The 16,355-nt window shown below is 38.9% G+C and overlaps 2 protein-coding genes across 6 annotated transcripts in view; one reads left to right on the top strand and one right to left on the bottom strand.

The window, feature by feature from the left end:
• Positions 1-16,213, bottom strand: part of CTPS2 (CTP synthase 2) — an 80,479-nt gene extending 64,266 nt beyond the window's left edge. For 4 of the 5 annotated variants that reach the window (XM_060770023.2, XM_060770024.2, XM_067466792.1 and 1 more), the window contains exon 1: positions 16,000-16,213. In XM_060770023.2, coding sequence (XP_060626006.2) covers positions 16,000-16,160 — 161 coding nt within the window. In that variant the 5' untranslated portion in view covers positions 16,161-16,213. The remainder of the gene's footprint in view (positions 1-15,999) is intronic. The other variant, XM_060770027.2, reaches the window with a different exon arrangement.
• Positions 1,130-11,525, top strand: SYAP1 (synapse associated protein 1). Its single transcript, XM_060770028.2, has 9 exons — positions 1,130-1,475; positions 3,335-3,453; positions 5,008-5,074; positions 6,978-7,051; positions 7,443-7,582; positions 8,672-8,814; positions 8,925-8,983; positions 9,474-9,618; positions 10,593-11,525. The coding sequence occupies exons 1-9, from the start codon at positions 1,286-1,288 to the stop codon at positions 10,718-10,720; spliced, it is 1,065 nt and encodes a 354-aa protein (XP_060626011.2). The 5' UTR covers positions 1,130-1,285; the 3' UTR covers positions 10,721-11,525.
• Positions 16,214-16,355: the final 142 nt, after the last annotated feature.

Raw genomic sequence — 16,355 nt, 5'->3', positions numbered from 1 at the left:
GAATGCTGTTTGGTGGCTGTTGAAGATAAATAGTGTGGCAGGTGTAGAAAAGGAAAATTGGAAAGGACATTGTGGGGGAAAAAGGGGTGCGTGGTTGACGTAGGTCTGACGTTGACTTCCCGGTATCTTCCGGAGGTTCTTCCTCTTCCTTCGTTCCTTCCTTCTTTTGTACTTCTCCTCTCTCATCTCTCTTCTGCTCTCCCCTATTTGATTTGCTTACGGCTTTTTCATGTGATTATTTTCATATTTTTTTCCTTTATTAAGTATGTTGTTATTTGTTTCCAGTCTGTTTCTGCTGATGGAGTGCCCCCTTTTTTTTTCAAAAACAAAATGTGAGTAGATCACATTCCACTTTTCTACAGACTTTGGCGGGAAAGTAATGGTGCCCCATGCAGTCATGCCGGCCACATGATCTTGGAGGTGTCTACTTACAAGGCTGGCTCTTCAGCTTAGAAATGAAGATGAGAACCAACCCCCACCCCCCACCCCGAGTCAGACACAACTAGACTTAATGTCAAGGGGAAACTTTTACCTTATGAAACATAAGTGTCTTATTTAGACTAGGGCCCCATCTCCAACATTTTTCATTATGCATAAACAAGTTTTCAATAATAATAATAATTGCATTAACTATACACTCGTTTGCTGTGACATACTGTGCTTTTGTGTCAATAATAATTGCATCGTTATAATAATACTCGCAAAAGAAAGTATTCCAAAATAATAACATAGAGTATATATGAAACATAAATGTCTTGTTTAGACCTTCAGGTATCTCATTATGCATAAGCAAGTATAAAAAACAAACAAGCCTAAAACCCTAAGCATTTCCAGTCCCAAACATTTTGAATTAGGGCTATTCAGGCTGTAATAATCATTCTGAATATATTTTCCTCTGGCTCCACCACGAGCAAGGAGAGGGAACTTCTCCAAACAGGCGCCCTAATCAAAGCCTCCAATCCTGGCAGGGGAGAAATAGAGCGCCGTGGTGGCGTCAGGCCCATAGCGTCGTGATGACGTCAAGGGTGACGCAGACACGCAACTGGTAAAGGGAGAGTGCCAAACAGCAAACACCAATCAAGGCCTCCTATCTAGTGGAGAATTAGAGAGGAAGCCTAGAACGTCGAGTGACGTGGTGACGCAACCCGGAAGTAGCCGGGCTCTCATTTTCCGGAAATAAACAAGGCTATCCCTCCCCTGCCCGTGGGGCCTGCTTCGTTTGAACCGTTGTAAACGGTTGGTGGGAGTGGGGAGGGAGGGAAAGGGCCCTCGCCCATAGCTCAGGATGCTGCGGGGCCTCGGGGGCTGGTTCGGGGTGAGCCGGGCGGAGACGGAGGAGAGAGAAGCCGGGCAGGGCGAGGCGGGCCCCGGGGCGGCGGCGGAGGAGAGCGGCGAGGAGCAGGTGGAGCTCACGGTGGAGGCCGGCTCGGACTCGGACACGGACCCGCTGCTCAGCCAGGCCAAAGGGATCGGCAGTGAGTCTCCCTCCCTTCTCTTCTTCTCCCGCCCCCCATCGCCCATTTATCTCTCTCGCTCTAGAAAAGTATGCATGTTTGTGCCACGAAGGCTCCTACATGGCTTGATGAATCTGAGCCAAACCTGGCACACACACACCCCTCACTGTCCAACATAAAACAATTGAGGAGTTTGAATGAAAAAAAAAGACGCCCCTTTCGATCCCAGAGCACAGGGAAAGGAAAGAAACAAAGCAGATTGGCAGTGGCTAGGTGAAGTGGCCCTCTGACTTGTGACTGGGCAATAAAACAGTCTAGCTGTTGCTAGATGACAGGAGTATGAAGAGAAGGAACGAAGGATACAACTAAGGAAAGGAAGGGGGGGAGAAAGGGATCAAAGTGGATTAGCTGTTGCTAGGTGAAGTGGCCGTCTGTGATGTCATTGGGCACGAAAGGAGTGAAGCAGACTGGCTGGTGCTAGGTGAGGTGTGTGTATAAAGGAGAGGAAGAAAGAATGAAAAGTTAAAGAAGGGAAGAGAAGAAGGAACAAAGGAAGGGAGGGAAGAAACAAAGAAAAAAGGAAGACTAAAGAAGAAGAGAAAAGAAAGAGGGAAGGTGTTTGAGGAAAAACAAGGACAGAAAGAAAAGAAAGAGAAGGAGTGAGAAGGAGATAAAGGAGAAAAAAGACCCACAAACAAAATGCAAACTCAAGCAACAATGTCAGTATTCCTACCACAATCTACACACATAGGTGTTTTAGATTTTGGAACAGTTGCCTACATATAAAGCACATGGGGTGCAGCTAAACCAGCTTGGCACCAGTTTAACTGCCATGCCTCAATTCTGTGAAATCCTGGGAGTTTTAGTTTGGTGAGGTACCGGCACTTTGATCAGGGAAGACTTGTAACTACAGTTCCCATGGTTCCAGAGTATTTTTAGCCATGGCCATTAAAGTGTCAAATTGCATTCCTTCTGCAGTGTAGAGGTGCCCTATACCTCACTATAAAGCTTCAGTAAGCAACTCCTAAGTAGTATTTTCTGGAGTTTTGGAAATGGGACCCATGTCTGGACACAATATTTATTAATGCTTCATAGACACCATAAGCACATCGCCTGAAGGGAATTGCATACTCAATAGTTTCAGTAATTGTGTGCATGAGTCAAAGCTTGTGTACGTTGAGCCATCTGAAAACAAAGGTGTCACTTTCTCAGCCACCTATATGGACAGTTTTTGGATTTTGGGAGTATTTGAAATTGTGGATAAGGGATACTCAATCTGTATTAATTTTGTTCCAGGTCTCCAATCACCTTAATCCAGGTTTGATTGTGGTTGAGAGCATGATACTTTTGAATGAATTTTACAGGCAATCATATAGAATGCATCCAGTGGAAATTGCCATAGAGGTGATCTGGAGTACCTAGCAAATTCCTAGAGAGGAAACCTTACTAAGAATTTTCTAGGTACTCCAAGGTAACTGGTAACTTCCACTGAAAACCATTCATTTCAATACAGTTCACTATTATCTATGGTTTCCTCTTTCACAGTAAGTTCAGGAATATATTTCCCAAGGATATGAAGGTCATACTGTATTGCTTATTTTTATTTTAGTCCAAAAATGTAAATGCATTTTCGCATTTACACATTTGTAGAAAGTGGAATCAAGGATTAATCACATTAGCTAAATATTTATATAGGTTTATATACATTGCAGAGATACATCAATATGACTGTCAAAGACATTGCATGTAGAAACTGAGAGTGCTATCTTGTGTAGTCACAAAAATCCCATCATACCTCAGACTCATTATTAATAAAAACTAGTTTCTGAAGCCAAGAAAACAAAATATCCTGAGCTGAAATGGTGTCTTATTTCCAAAAGGTTATCTCTTCAGTTTTGCCAGTACGGCCACAAAAAAGATTTCTGAATCAGTTGCTGAAACGGCACAAACTATAAAGAAGTCTGTAGAAGAAGGAAAAATAGAAAATATAATTGACAAGGTACTTTTTCTGTTGTAAATATATTGTGAAATCTGACCTCTGCTCTGACATATCTTGCATCAAGTCATGTTTAAGGTTACTAGAATCTATGGAATTAACCATCAGTGAAGTGTTATGATCAACAACTTTATTCAGGAAAAAAATGAAATATATTCTAGGTCAGTTGTTAGCCAACACTTACTAAGCTAACAAATGTGTAGAATTGCTAGAATTTAGCATTATATTATATATATAATTCACATAAGCATTTGTCTGTGCCTATCCTATTCCCATGAGTTCAGTTGCATACGCATAGCCATTCCACATAGAAAATGAATTGGGGCATACCTAGATTATCATGCATTTTCAGCATGCATATTGTAGCTTATTTGCTACATTAAAATGTAGCACTAGTATTTTTCTGTACACTGCTTTCAAATGATGGTTTAAAGAATTACTATAAGGTTCTATGTAAAACTAGCAACAGTTAGACATATCTAAATATGATGTAAACTGAGTAGACAACACACTTTTGAGATTACAAGCAGAAATGAATGTTCATGATTGTAGATCTATATGGAAGGGGAGCATTTACTTTATACAGAATTCTGGTTACCCTGTGATATAATATCTCACCTTAACAAGACCAAAATATGTACTTAGACCCTTCACAGTGGGACCAATCAAACTAGAACGCTTTGAACTATAGTTACTGGGTTCATAACGAACAATATTAAACTTCAGCTGTGTGACTTTGGGCAAGTCATATCTCTCAGCCTCAGAGGAAGGCAAAGATAAATCCCACTCTAAACAAATCTTGCCAAGAAAACCCTGCAATAATTCAGAAATTACTTAAAGGCACACAACAAATGAAATAAATTCCCAGTTATGTCCACTCCCTTTTAAGAATTGGCATTCTGCTTTTTAAGCTAGTCTTTGCTTTGTGTGCTTGTGTTGAATGACATGGGCAACATGCAGCCTTCAGCTCAACAAGCATCTCCATTTCTCCTCCCATCAGGAAAAACACAGCTGTTTTGGCAGCACATAGACAGATCATGCCTGAGGTTGTGGCAGAAGGTCACTAGACTTTCTGCTTCTGTAGTCATGAGAAGGAAGCAGGCTCTAACTTCTCTCTCAGTGACCCTGGTCTATGTTACAACACATGTTGTTAGTGGAGGAAGAGGGGCAGGCCATGGCAGATGGTATTGCAGGGAGGAAAGAAAACATGCAAAATGTGAACATATCTCTGTATTCAGTCTCTGTATGAAGCAGCATTGTGTTTGAATTACTTGAGCTAGATACATTAGTGAACCCTTTTCAGGCACTAGATTTTTTTAATGTTTCTATTGTAGCTGAGAGTGACAAGGTTCCTTTTCTACATATCAATCAGTAGCTAGTGGTGATATGACTTTGAATAATCTAACACTTTTTCCTATTTTGATATTAGGTTCACATTCAGTTATAGTAGAAAGACTATGTTTTTCAAATTTAACTTAACCTTGATTCTTTTCATTAAATGCATCACTTATTTTATCTTAAATAAATAAATAAATAATAAATTATTTTATCTTACAGACAATTATAGGAGACTTTCAGAAGGAACAGAAGAAATTTGTTCAAGAACAACATACCAAAAAACCAGGTATTTGTGAAATATTGTCAGTAAAACTAGAATAATGCTCAGCCCTACTCAACCCTTAACATAATAGAATCTACTGGAAAGTATTTTTGTAACTATTTCAGTAGCTTTTGCTTGAAATATAAAATTTAGAGTTAAGTATTGCTACTTTTTGATTTCACACACTTGGTCATTAGCATTTTAAGACACTGCTTGTTTTAACACAATATTTTGTAGAAAGGAAAACTTCTTTTGAGTAAACATACAGGGAATTATGGTTTTTGCATTCTTGAAGTCATTCTAATTTATGTAAAGACTCAGATAATTTAAGGCCCCTTCCACACTGCCACATGTCCCAGGATCCAATCCCAGATTATCTGCTTTAAACTGGATTATATGAGTCTTCAGTTCCAGATAATCTAGGATAAACAGATAATCTGAGATCAGATCCTGAGATATAAGAGCAGTGTGGAAGGGGCCTCAGAAATATTTTAGATCTCTTAGTACTTGAATGTGTTGACTATTGCAAGTACAGATTAATTTTGCTCTCTGTGAAAGCATTAATACACTGGATATTACTGGATATATGTCTTGCTTTTTTGTTTTAAAGTAGACCTTGAATAAGGCAGGTGTTAGTTTATATACATTTGAATATATACATATATCCCTGTTACAGTCTCCTGCATACCCAATATGTACCAAGAATATTGGGAAAGGGTTACCTGAGCTCACTCAAATGAAGCTGGAAGAAGTGCAGACACTTGTCTTAAAATAGCTAATGTATATATGGGGAGGGGGGGGGGGAGAGAGAATGCACTTTTTATCTGGACATATGTAAACTAAAAATGCAAAATACAAGCAGTTGTGGAAACTAGTAACATTGCTTATGTTAGCACAACATTTCATAAAATGTATGTTTGCGATGTGAAATACCTAAAATTCCCATTTTAAAAACATTTTGATACACTTTATCAAAATAATCCACGTTTGAATTCCTGTTCCTCCTACCAAGAATATTCTATTTCTGAGTTTGTCCAGAATGTTGAGTTGTGTTTAAGAAAAGGTTTTAGTTTTCCACATACTTTGGAAGAGTTAACAGTTAGAATTCACTGCATTTATAATCTATTCGCTTTCTGACAATCACTGCTGTATGTTATTGTTTCAACTACTCTGTGACAATGCGAGAGTATATCAGACTGGTACAAAATTCTGCTCAACTGTGGATTTTGGTCAATGACCTAGTGGTTATAATTTAGAATTTTAATCATAATACCACATTGCTTCCCCAATGTAAATTGCTTAGGGGCATATCTCACTTTAAAAATATTGGACACAAGCTTCAATGAAATTATCAGAAGCAGTGTGAGAATAGGCATTTTCTGTCTTTCGCCTCTAGTTTCCCCTTGGCACATCCAGAGTGTCCATCTCTTTGGAACAGATATTTAGAGAAAACAAGGAACTGTATGAATAAGTAATAAATCAGTGAAAATCACTGCTTTAACTCACCATTATATGAAAAGGGACTTCACTCTAAGGCCCTTTTCACACAGCTGAATAAAATCCCACATGATCTGCTTTGAACTGGGATATACTGTAATGTGGACTCAGATAACCCAGTTCAAAGCAGATATTATGGGTTATTCTGCCTTGATACTCTGGGTTATATTGCTGTGTGGATGGGCCCTACGATATCTGGATCCAACCCCAAATGTTTGATTTCTAACTTTAAAAAACGAAGTCTCCTTTTCAGATTTGTGGTATAACATTTTGAAAGAGTTTGGGCAGTGATTTGTGGTGCACAGTTCTAACTGAGCAATCACATCTTAAAATAAAAAAAAAATACCTTATTAACATTTTTCAGGAAGGTAAAGGATATCTGCTATATCCTGTTAAGTGTATTATAAAATATCTCACTTTTCACTTGCAGAGGCAGCTGTGCCACCCTGGGTAGATAGCAATGAAGAAGAAACAATTCAGCAGCAAATATTGGCCTTATCTGCAGTAAGTAGTAATTTGTATGTGGTAGGGGGTGGTTTAGCCCATATCAGTATTTTCCTTGAAAAACAAATGTTTCAATTCATATTTACCTAAAGATTAGACTTTGGAAGTTGCCTTTCATCCCCATACATTTCATAAGATTTTCTTAAACAAGGAATGATCAAGAAGGGTTTGACAATTCCTTCTTCTGAAATATACACTACACTAATTAAACCAATCATTTGTAAAGTTTAAATGGGTCATATTCACTGGTGATACAGTGAAAACTTTGGGGTTTTTTTCCCCATGTGTTTTTTAAAGTCAGCTGTGTGAACTATTTCCTTGTTCAAAATAATGTATTGACAGTACCATCTTAATATTTCCTCCATTAACAACTGGTCTTTATTTTATGAAGGACAGAAGAAACTTCCTGCGTGATCCACCTGCAGGGGTACAGTTTAATTTTGACTTTGATCAGATGTCTCCAGTGGCAATGGTAATGCTTCAGGAGGATCAGCTTCTGAATAGAATGAGATTTGATCTAGTTCCAAAGCAGTAAGTGATCCAACTATATTTTCCACTGTCGAATTAATTACTTCTGTAGTCACATCTCTGAGTAAAATAATAGTTATACATTAATTAACATATTACTTTCTAATATTCTAACTTCAGTTGCTAATACTGTCTCTCTCCCCCCCCCCTCTCTATATATAGTGTGTATGTGACTTAATAATATGCTGTATGATCAAAATTTGAAAAACCACAATCTCTTAAGAGTATTCAACAAGGAATTTCTGTGACACATTTTCAAATATTTTCATACTGACTAACTAAATATGACATTCTACTTTTCTTAGAGTCAAAATTAAATATTTGAAAATGTATTACAGAAATAGTAATAACTTGCCCAAACTCTCTTGAAAGATCCACGGGATTCAATGCACATTACAAACAAATCCATGTGAAGCAAATTCACCCTGAAGAAAACAGTAGCATTTCATACCTTTCTGTGGGACAGTGTGCAGTGCAGTATTTGAATGCTAACTGTACACTTAAATCATGCATGAAGTTATCCTTACTGATTGAATTAAGTGGATTATTAATAAAGTAAGGATAGTGTGTTTTAGATGCATCCATATCCATCCTCTTTCACATTACTTGGGCTGTAATTTTACTAATTCTCCCACATCATGTATTTAATTTGCATGTGAAATGTGCTTAGTGCTAACATGTGGAATCAGATACAGCCTCCTAGGTTTTTTCTGTTTGTTCTTAGAAACAATTTTCTGATAGAATTGTGTGTGCGTGAGGAGCGACTTGAGAAACTGCAAGTCGCTTCTGTGTGAGAAAATTGGCTGTCTATAAGGACATTGCCCAGGAGAAGCCCGGATGGTTTACCATCCTGTGGGAGGCTTCTCTCATGACCTCGCATGGGAAGCTGGAACTGATGGACAGGAACTCACCCCACTCCCTGGATTTCAACTTCCAACTGCAATGCATTAAACCCTTGTGCCAGCAGTAGTGTGCCACCAAGGACTCCATTAAAAAATATTTAGTTGTCTACTAGAGTAAGCACCTGAAAATCTGTCTATTCTGTGCTATAATTCTGCTCATTTATTAAAGTCATATATTTACTGTCTCCAGTGTGAAGGAAGAAGTTTTCTGGAGAAATTATTTTTACCGTGTCTCACTAATTAAACAATCTGCACAACTCACAGCACTAGCTGCACAACAGCAAGCAGTGAGAAAGGAGAAGAATGGCAGTGAAGAAGAAAGACAGCTAACAGGTATTTATTTTGATCAAGAATTTCACTATATAGATTCCTGCACTTGCAAATAAGATATGTCGTGAAAGATTATGTCTCTGGAATTCTACAGTTTGCCTTTTCCCCCTTAGAAACAGTGAGGCCGAAAACACCACCAGCAGCAATCAAGTCTCAGCTAAAACCCCAAGAGGTAAAGTGAGTCTGTACGAATATATAGCATAAGGATTTTCTATGCTTATGTTAATCCAAATGTTCCCCCAGGAGATGTTCACTTCAAACATGGGTTTAAATTGATGTCCTGGAGATTTAGTAATATTGGTCATTCTGCAGGCAGTTGCCTAGAGAAAATTATTCTACCTAACCAGGAAATATGCACTATTTTGTTCCCCCCTCCACATCACATTGTTCTTGTTTACCGGGTGTTAGTAATGACTTTGTAACATTAATTTAAAAGCAGTAAGCGGGAGGAGAGTGTAAGGACCACCACACATTCAGAATGCTTGACTATTACAGCAAGATGGAGAGGGTAATAAATGTAAGGTGTACAGAATATAAGTAGATACACTTTGAATCTCACTCCTGACCCATTCCCTATGATAGGGGAATATTATAAGTGTCTGTACAAGCAATGAAAGCAATTGAATTTTAAATACCCTATCTCCTTTAAAAATTTACTTAAGGAAGATGAAGAGATTTCCACTAGTCCAGGGGTATCAGAGTTTGTGAGTGATGCTTTTGATGCATGCAGCCTGAATCAGGAAGATTTGAGGAAAGAAATCGAACAGCTTGTGCTTGACAAAAAGAAGGATACAACCACAGAGGAAGGTAAGTCATTGTTCATATTCTATTAGCTTTAGTGATCGGGTGCTAAATTGGTTGAACTCAACATTTTCTTTTAAATAGTCACCACCTCCCATTTCTGACAGGTTTTGCATCAGTTTTTAGAACAGATCAAATATAGAAAGTATTATGGTTTTATTCTAAATACATATTTTATGTAACTTATTAAATTGCCAACTGAGTTGTCCCTTTTTAAATATTTTGTCTGTAGCAGTGTGTAAAGAGAAAGTTTTAGAGTGTATTTGAATGTCAAAGCAGATAGGAAAGGGTCTTCCTCCAATGAAACATGTTTTTATAGCAGAGAATTTTGTATAGAATTGTAAAAGGGATTTTTTGGGTTTGTGTATAAAATATAGTCTTAAGTATTTTTAGATACTGCCAGTGGAACATCTCAAAATTACGGCAGCAGGAAAACCTGTCATAGACGCAGCTATGATTGGAAGCAATTCCAGTCAATAATTATGTTTTGGTTTTTGCTCCACAAATGTATGCCTAAGAGGTGTGAAATGTGAATTAAAACATTGTGTCAGCTAGCACTTAGCCTCACAAAACCTTTTCATCAGACGTCCTCTTAAGTTGAAATGACTGACATTAGCGTGGGTCCCCATATTCAACATCTGCCATCTACTTAAATCTGTAGATGGCAGATACAAATAAAGTTTTTTAAAATGTTATTTCCAATTATACAGTCCTTTCAGTCTTACTCTTCTGGATGTATAGATAGGGTCTATTAAAAGTAAATGTTACAAGACATCTTTTACCTCTCTTATGATGAAAGTCGCATGGCAGTCTCTGAAAATTGCTATAACAATGGAAATTTTCCCAGAAAGTCACTTTGAATCCCCTTTAGGGGAGATAAATTAGGGTATAAATAAATGTAATAATAATAAAACAAGACGTAATTTTTATGAGCAACATTATGCAATCAAGTACACTTGGCATATTTCCTTTCTGTTTAGAAGAAACTGCAGACTGGGAGAAAGAACTACAACAAGAGCTTCAAGAGTATGAAGTAGTTACAGAATCAGAAAAGCGAGATGACAACTGGGACAAAGAAATAGAGGAAATGCTACAAGGAGAAAACTAACCACTTTGGAGATATGTGTTCTGGAAACTGACATGAACTTGTTTTTATATTTTCTTCAGAGGTTTGCTTCCTGAAGCAAAACATGCTCTTTCATAAATAATACTCCAGGTGATGTGTAATCAGGTATAAGAACTGTTTTATGAAAATGTTGTTCATAGTGTAGTGGGCTCTAAGGCACTAAGAGTTGTTTTGATTTCAGTGTTGGGTGTTTTCCAACAGCCTCACTGTTTGTGAGGTTAAGGGAATTGCAAAAGTGAGTTTTAGAGCAGGACAGAAAGATATCTAGCACATGTCCTTGAAAAGTAATATGCACCTAAAAGGGCCTTCTGGATCACTGTGCATTTTAATTATTTTGTTATCTTTGGGTTCTCGAAAAATGCTAGTTGGATTTTCAAGACATGAATGAATATCTATTTAAGAAAGTTTCTGTGGACTGATTTATGTAGTGAAAAACAGGTGTTCATCTGCTTTCATGCAAATGATGGTACATCATGTTGGTGCTGCTCTCTCTCTCTCATTTATAAATACATGGAAAGATATCCATTAAAATCTATCAAATGTTGGCATCTGTTGTCTCAAGAAGTATCATCAACCTTGGGTTTCAATATGTTTCTTCTTGAAATATATTTGGCACATCTGATGTTTTCATTCTAAAGACAGTATTTTCATGTGAGTCAAAAGAGATGCTAAAGTGTGTACTATAGGGAAAAGGGTAACTGTATATATTCAGATAAAAGACTAATTTTCTGTAGTTTGGAAAGAAACTACTTCAGCTGAATAAAGGCAAAGAGAAATGTTCTGTGAACAGTATGGAGATGATCTGATTTGCATATTACAATTAGCCATGTTCTTGGTTAGTTTTGGCATCTGTGAGCAAGCACTGTTTGTTTACTGTGCAATCTGAATTTTACATGAACAGACACTCTGGCTTGGTAAGGTAAAAATTACCTTGAGAAACAACGTGTGGCTCATTTGGGGTTCTCTAAAGCTTCCCACAGGAGAAAGAGAACCAGACAGTTTTCACTCCTGCCTTGTTCACACCTCACATTAACTCCAATTAATTCTGCTTTTCTCATGCACAAGAAATCTGGCTTCCTGTAACATCTAAACACTTCCAGTGAGTAAAATATGTTTAACAGTGTGGAAAAAGAGTAATTTAGTTGTATCGTTTACTTTATTATATCAGGCATTAAGTACTATGAGCTGCACGACTTCTGGAAGTAAACAGGTTGGAATCAGATGAACATTGATGTCCAAGGCATTTTTATTAACTCTACTTAATGTCCAGGATATAAAAGAATACCCAAATAAAGCTCTCAATCATAATTAAGACAGTTTGCTACTCTGAAATGTATTATAAAAACAGCATAGCTGTAATCTATTTAATATATTGAGTTGATATGCAAATGCACCTGATACTGCAGGTAATAGCCAGTAGTTGCCATGATATCCTATTAATCTATGACATTGTCCAATGTCCCTTTAAAGTGGTCCAAATTTGGCAGCTTGAATTAACATTATTCCAAGTTTGATTGTACTACTGATTTATTTATTTTTTTGAGATCAGCATGGTATTGTAATTTTCTGATCCCTTTTTTATTTTTCCAAGATGGATTTCAGTTTTTAAAAGCTTCACGCATGAAGTGGATCTTTTTTTGGTCTACCAAATCAGATCCTCTCAAGTGTGTATGTGTTCGAGACACCTAATTCAGCCATGATATATTTGGGATTCTGTTCTGGGCAAGTTTATACTGTAGCATGCAACTGTTACACTTGCTTACATTGAATCTCAGTTATCATTTTAATGCCCTTCAATTCGCAGAGCTCTTTTTAGAACTTGGTCCAATCACTTCAGTTATGTCAACACACATGGCAATTTCATTATTTACTCCCAATCACAGATCACTTAACAAGTTAAAAAACATCCACCTAATACAGATCCTTGGAACATCGCTTATTTCCATTGTTGCGTTTTTAAAATTGTACATTTATTCCTGTTATGTTTCCTGTTCTTTAAGTTTTCTTACCTAGATCTGCCGAGACTATCCCTGATCACATATTTATTGATTCTCAAATAAATTCTAAAATACATTCAAGATAAATGACATTTTGAAACTAAGAAGCTTCAGCTTCTGCATGTAGAACATTGGAAGGTCAAAATTATTTAACGGTGGACAGTTTGCAGTTACATTGTTGACAGAGTTTGTTGTTATCCAACAAAATCTTTTGTCTAATTTTTATCTGGTTGCTGAACTGGATTTTGTATGCGGAACTCTTCCTTTTTTGGAAATTGTGTTAAAATAATAGGCTCTCTGGTTTGAGGATATGGGTTATTATAAAAGCTTTGCTTCATAGCAAATCTCTTGTAGCCGTTAAGTCCTGATCATATTTTGATTTGGTTTTTATGAGCCGGTGTATAGTTTATTTCTACTAGGAAATATAAAAATATTTACATAGAGACCTTTTCTCTACTTGAATTAGTTCAAAGGCACTTGGAACATCTGGTACTTTTCCCGTACCATAAAAGCAAAGGGATGCTTTTCAGCACCTTCAGCCAGGAGTAAAACAGCTTATTTGGTTTAATAATTGGTGTAAACCCAACTCAACCTTATTTATTGGCAGGTAAGACAGAACCAAATAGTTCTGTACCCTGAATCATGAATAATGTTGGACATAGTTGTCCCAGTTCTCTTAGCTTAGGTCCTTTTGTAGTATGGATCCTGTCAAATGTATGGTTCAGTTAACTCCCACCAGATGAATTTGTTTCTAGAAGCAGGTTGAAATGACTTGAGTCCCGTCCGAGGTTAGAAAAGCCGGGGGGGGGGGGGGGGGTCACTGGAATTCAACAAGTGACTTGAAGGCACACATTATAATTACAATATATTTACTTTCAATGGTAACAGTATGCATTATGTGCTCAATTTCCGGTATTTTGTACAATGGGGAAATGCTTCATAATTTAAGGCAGACAATTCAGCAAATGTAGTGGAGTTGTGCCACAAACATCCGTATAAAACTGGGCATGAACTTTTTTTAGAAGGCAATGACAAATATGTCTGAAAGATCTAAGAGGTGCTTTACTTAACAAGAAATTTAAAAACAACTTGCGTTCTTTGCCCTGAATGTACGAGTACTAGAAGCCAATAGAATGTATTGCTTAATACATATCGGGATGACAACAGAGGAATGGGGATTTGGGATGTCAAATGAATACATTTTGACCCCAATGCCATGACTCGGTGCTCTTGAATCCTAGGAGTTGTAGTTCCACAAGATCTTTAGCTTTCCCTGCCAAAGAGTGGTGGTACTTCACCAAACTACAAATCTCAGGATTCCAGAGACTGAGCCATGGCAGTTCAAATGGTGTAAAAGTGCATTAAGTTGACAGTGTAGATGCATCTGTTAAGGCAATGGTTCCCAATCTGTAGTCCATAGACCACCAGTGGTCCACAAGAATTAAAATATGGTCCGTGGCCTCACCATTACTATACTGTTGCAATGAGAGCGAGACTGGTCTCACGAAACCCTCTTATAGTGCCAAGGCTTATTAAGTACTGTTTTCTTTGAAATGCAATTCAAAGTACTTTGAATGTAATTTTCCTGCTTCTTGGCGGGGGGTTGGACAGGGTGGCCCACAAGGTCTCTTCCAACTATGATTCTATAATTCTGTGGGCAAGCAGATGGCCACTACTGGATGGCATATGCTCTGTATCAGAAACTAGAGCTGATGTGGTCTATCCAATGCAATTTTCTGAATCAGCACCCTAAATAACCAAACGAAAAGTTGACCAAAAACTGATTCGTAACCCTTTTGGTACTAATGTCTGGACCATCCTCCAAAAATCGAGTGCCCTAACAAATTTGTGAACATCCTGCGGCTCCTCCATGATGACAACGATTTTGGACAACAATGGCTCCCAGAGTGGCCCATTTAAGGTGGAATCAGATGTCAAACAGGGATGTGTTATTGCCCCAACTTTATTTTCCATCTTCATCGCTATGATACTTCATCTTGTTGACAGGAAGCTTCCCACCGGTGTTGAAATCACATATCAGACAGATGGTAAGCTATTTAACCTCAGCAGACTGAAAGCCAAAACTAAGGTTACAACAACATCTGTTATAGAACTTCAATATGCTGATGACATTGTCTGTGCACATCCAGAAGTCTACCTACAAACCACTCTAAACACCTTCGCAGAAGCATACGAGAAGCTCGGCCTGTCATTGAACATCGAGAAAACCGAAGTTTTCCAGCAGTCACCAGCCAATCCTTCTCCAATGCCAGAAATACAGCTTAATGGTGTAACATTAGGAAATGTTGATCATTTCTGCTACCTTGGCAGCCACCTCTCCAAAAAAGTCAACATTGACACTGAAATACAACACCGCCTGAGCTCTGTGAGTGCAGCTTTTTTCCGAACGAAGCAGAGAGTGTTTGAGGACCGGGACATCCGTAGGGATACCAAGGTGCTTGTTTATAAAGCTATTGTCCTCCCAACCCTGCTATATGCCTGTGAAATGTGGACTGTCTACAGACGTCACATGCAACTCTGGGAATGATTCCATCAGTGCTGCCTCTGGAAAATCCTGCAAATCTCTTGGGAAGACAAGTGGAAAACATCAGCATGCTGGAAGAAGCAAAGACCACCAGCACTGAAGTGATGGTCCTCTGCAATCAACATGTCCGAATGCCCAACCACCGTCTCCTAAAGCAGTTGCTCTACTCCGAACTCAAGAACAGAAAACGGAATGTTGGAGGACAGAAAAAGAGATTTAAAGATGGGCTCAAAGCCAACCTTAAAAACTGGCACAGACACAGAGAACTGGAAAGCCCTGGCCCTTGAGCGCTCCACCTGGAGGTCAGCTGTGACCAGTAGTGCTGAAGAATTTGAAGAGGCACAAATGGATGGCGAAAGACAGAAATGTGCCAAGAGGAAGGTGCGTCAAACCAACCCCGACCAGGACCGCTTCCCACCTGGAAACCGATGCCCTCACTGTGGGAGAAGATGCAGGTCAAGAATAGGGCTCCACAGTCGTCTACGGACCCACCCTGGAGGATTATCCTACTCGGACAACGAGGGATCGCCTAAGTATATAAAGTAAGGTACTAATGTTGGAGAGTGGTCCCTGGTCAAAAAAAGGTTGGGAACCACGGCTTTAGATAAAGCTCTTGTCTGGAACAACACACCAAAAAGTAGAGGTGAATATGCAGAGATCTCATCGAAAGCAGAGAGAATACAAGCTACGATGAGAAACCTCTCCGGAAAGAGACTCACCCTGGCTTGAACTCCTGTACTTTCCTGACAGAGCGGCTTAAGAGCAGCGGGCCCCTTGCAGCGCGAAGCATTTGCCTGCCGCCTCCGCGCGCCGAGAAAAGCGTACAGCCCTTAATAGGCTGCAACCTTCCCCATAGGGTGTCTCTCAAGTGAAAGGGCATGGGAGGTACATACAGAGAGAGAGAGAGGTGTCCCCATGTGCTTCTGCCGCAAGGGATGCTGGGGGGAGTAGTTCTCAATGGCTGAGGTGTGAGCCGGTTGGTCCTTTGGCGTCACGTGGCAAGAGAAAGCGCGCCCCGTGATTGGCTAGAGGGAAGAAGAGGAGGCGGGGAATGTGGCGGCGGAGGAGGGCTTCC

This window comes from Anolis sagrei, chromosome 3, assembly GCF_037176765.1.
Source record: "Anolis sagrei isolate rAnoSag1 chromosome 3, rAnoSag1.mat, whole genome shotgun sequence".
Taxonomy (NCBI): domain Eukaryota; kingdom Metazoa; phylum Chordata; class Lepidosauria; order Squamata; family Dactyloidae; genus Anolis; species Anolis sagrei.
The sequence above is the reverse complement of the archived record's forward strand: the minus strand, read 5'-3'. Positions and strand labels throughout refer to the sequence as shown.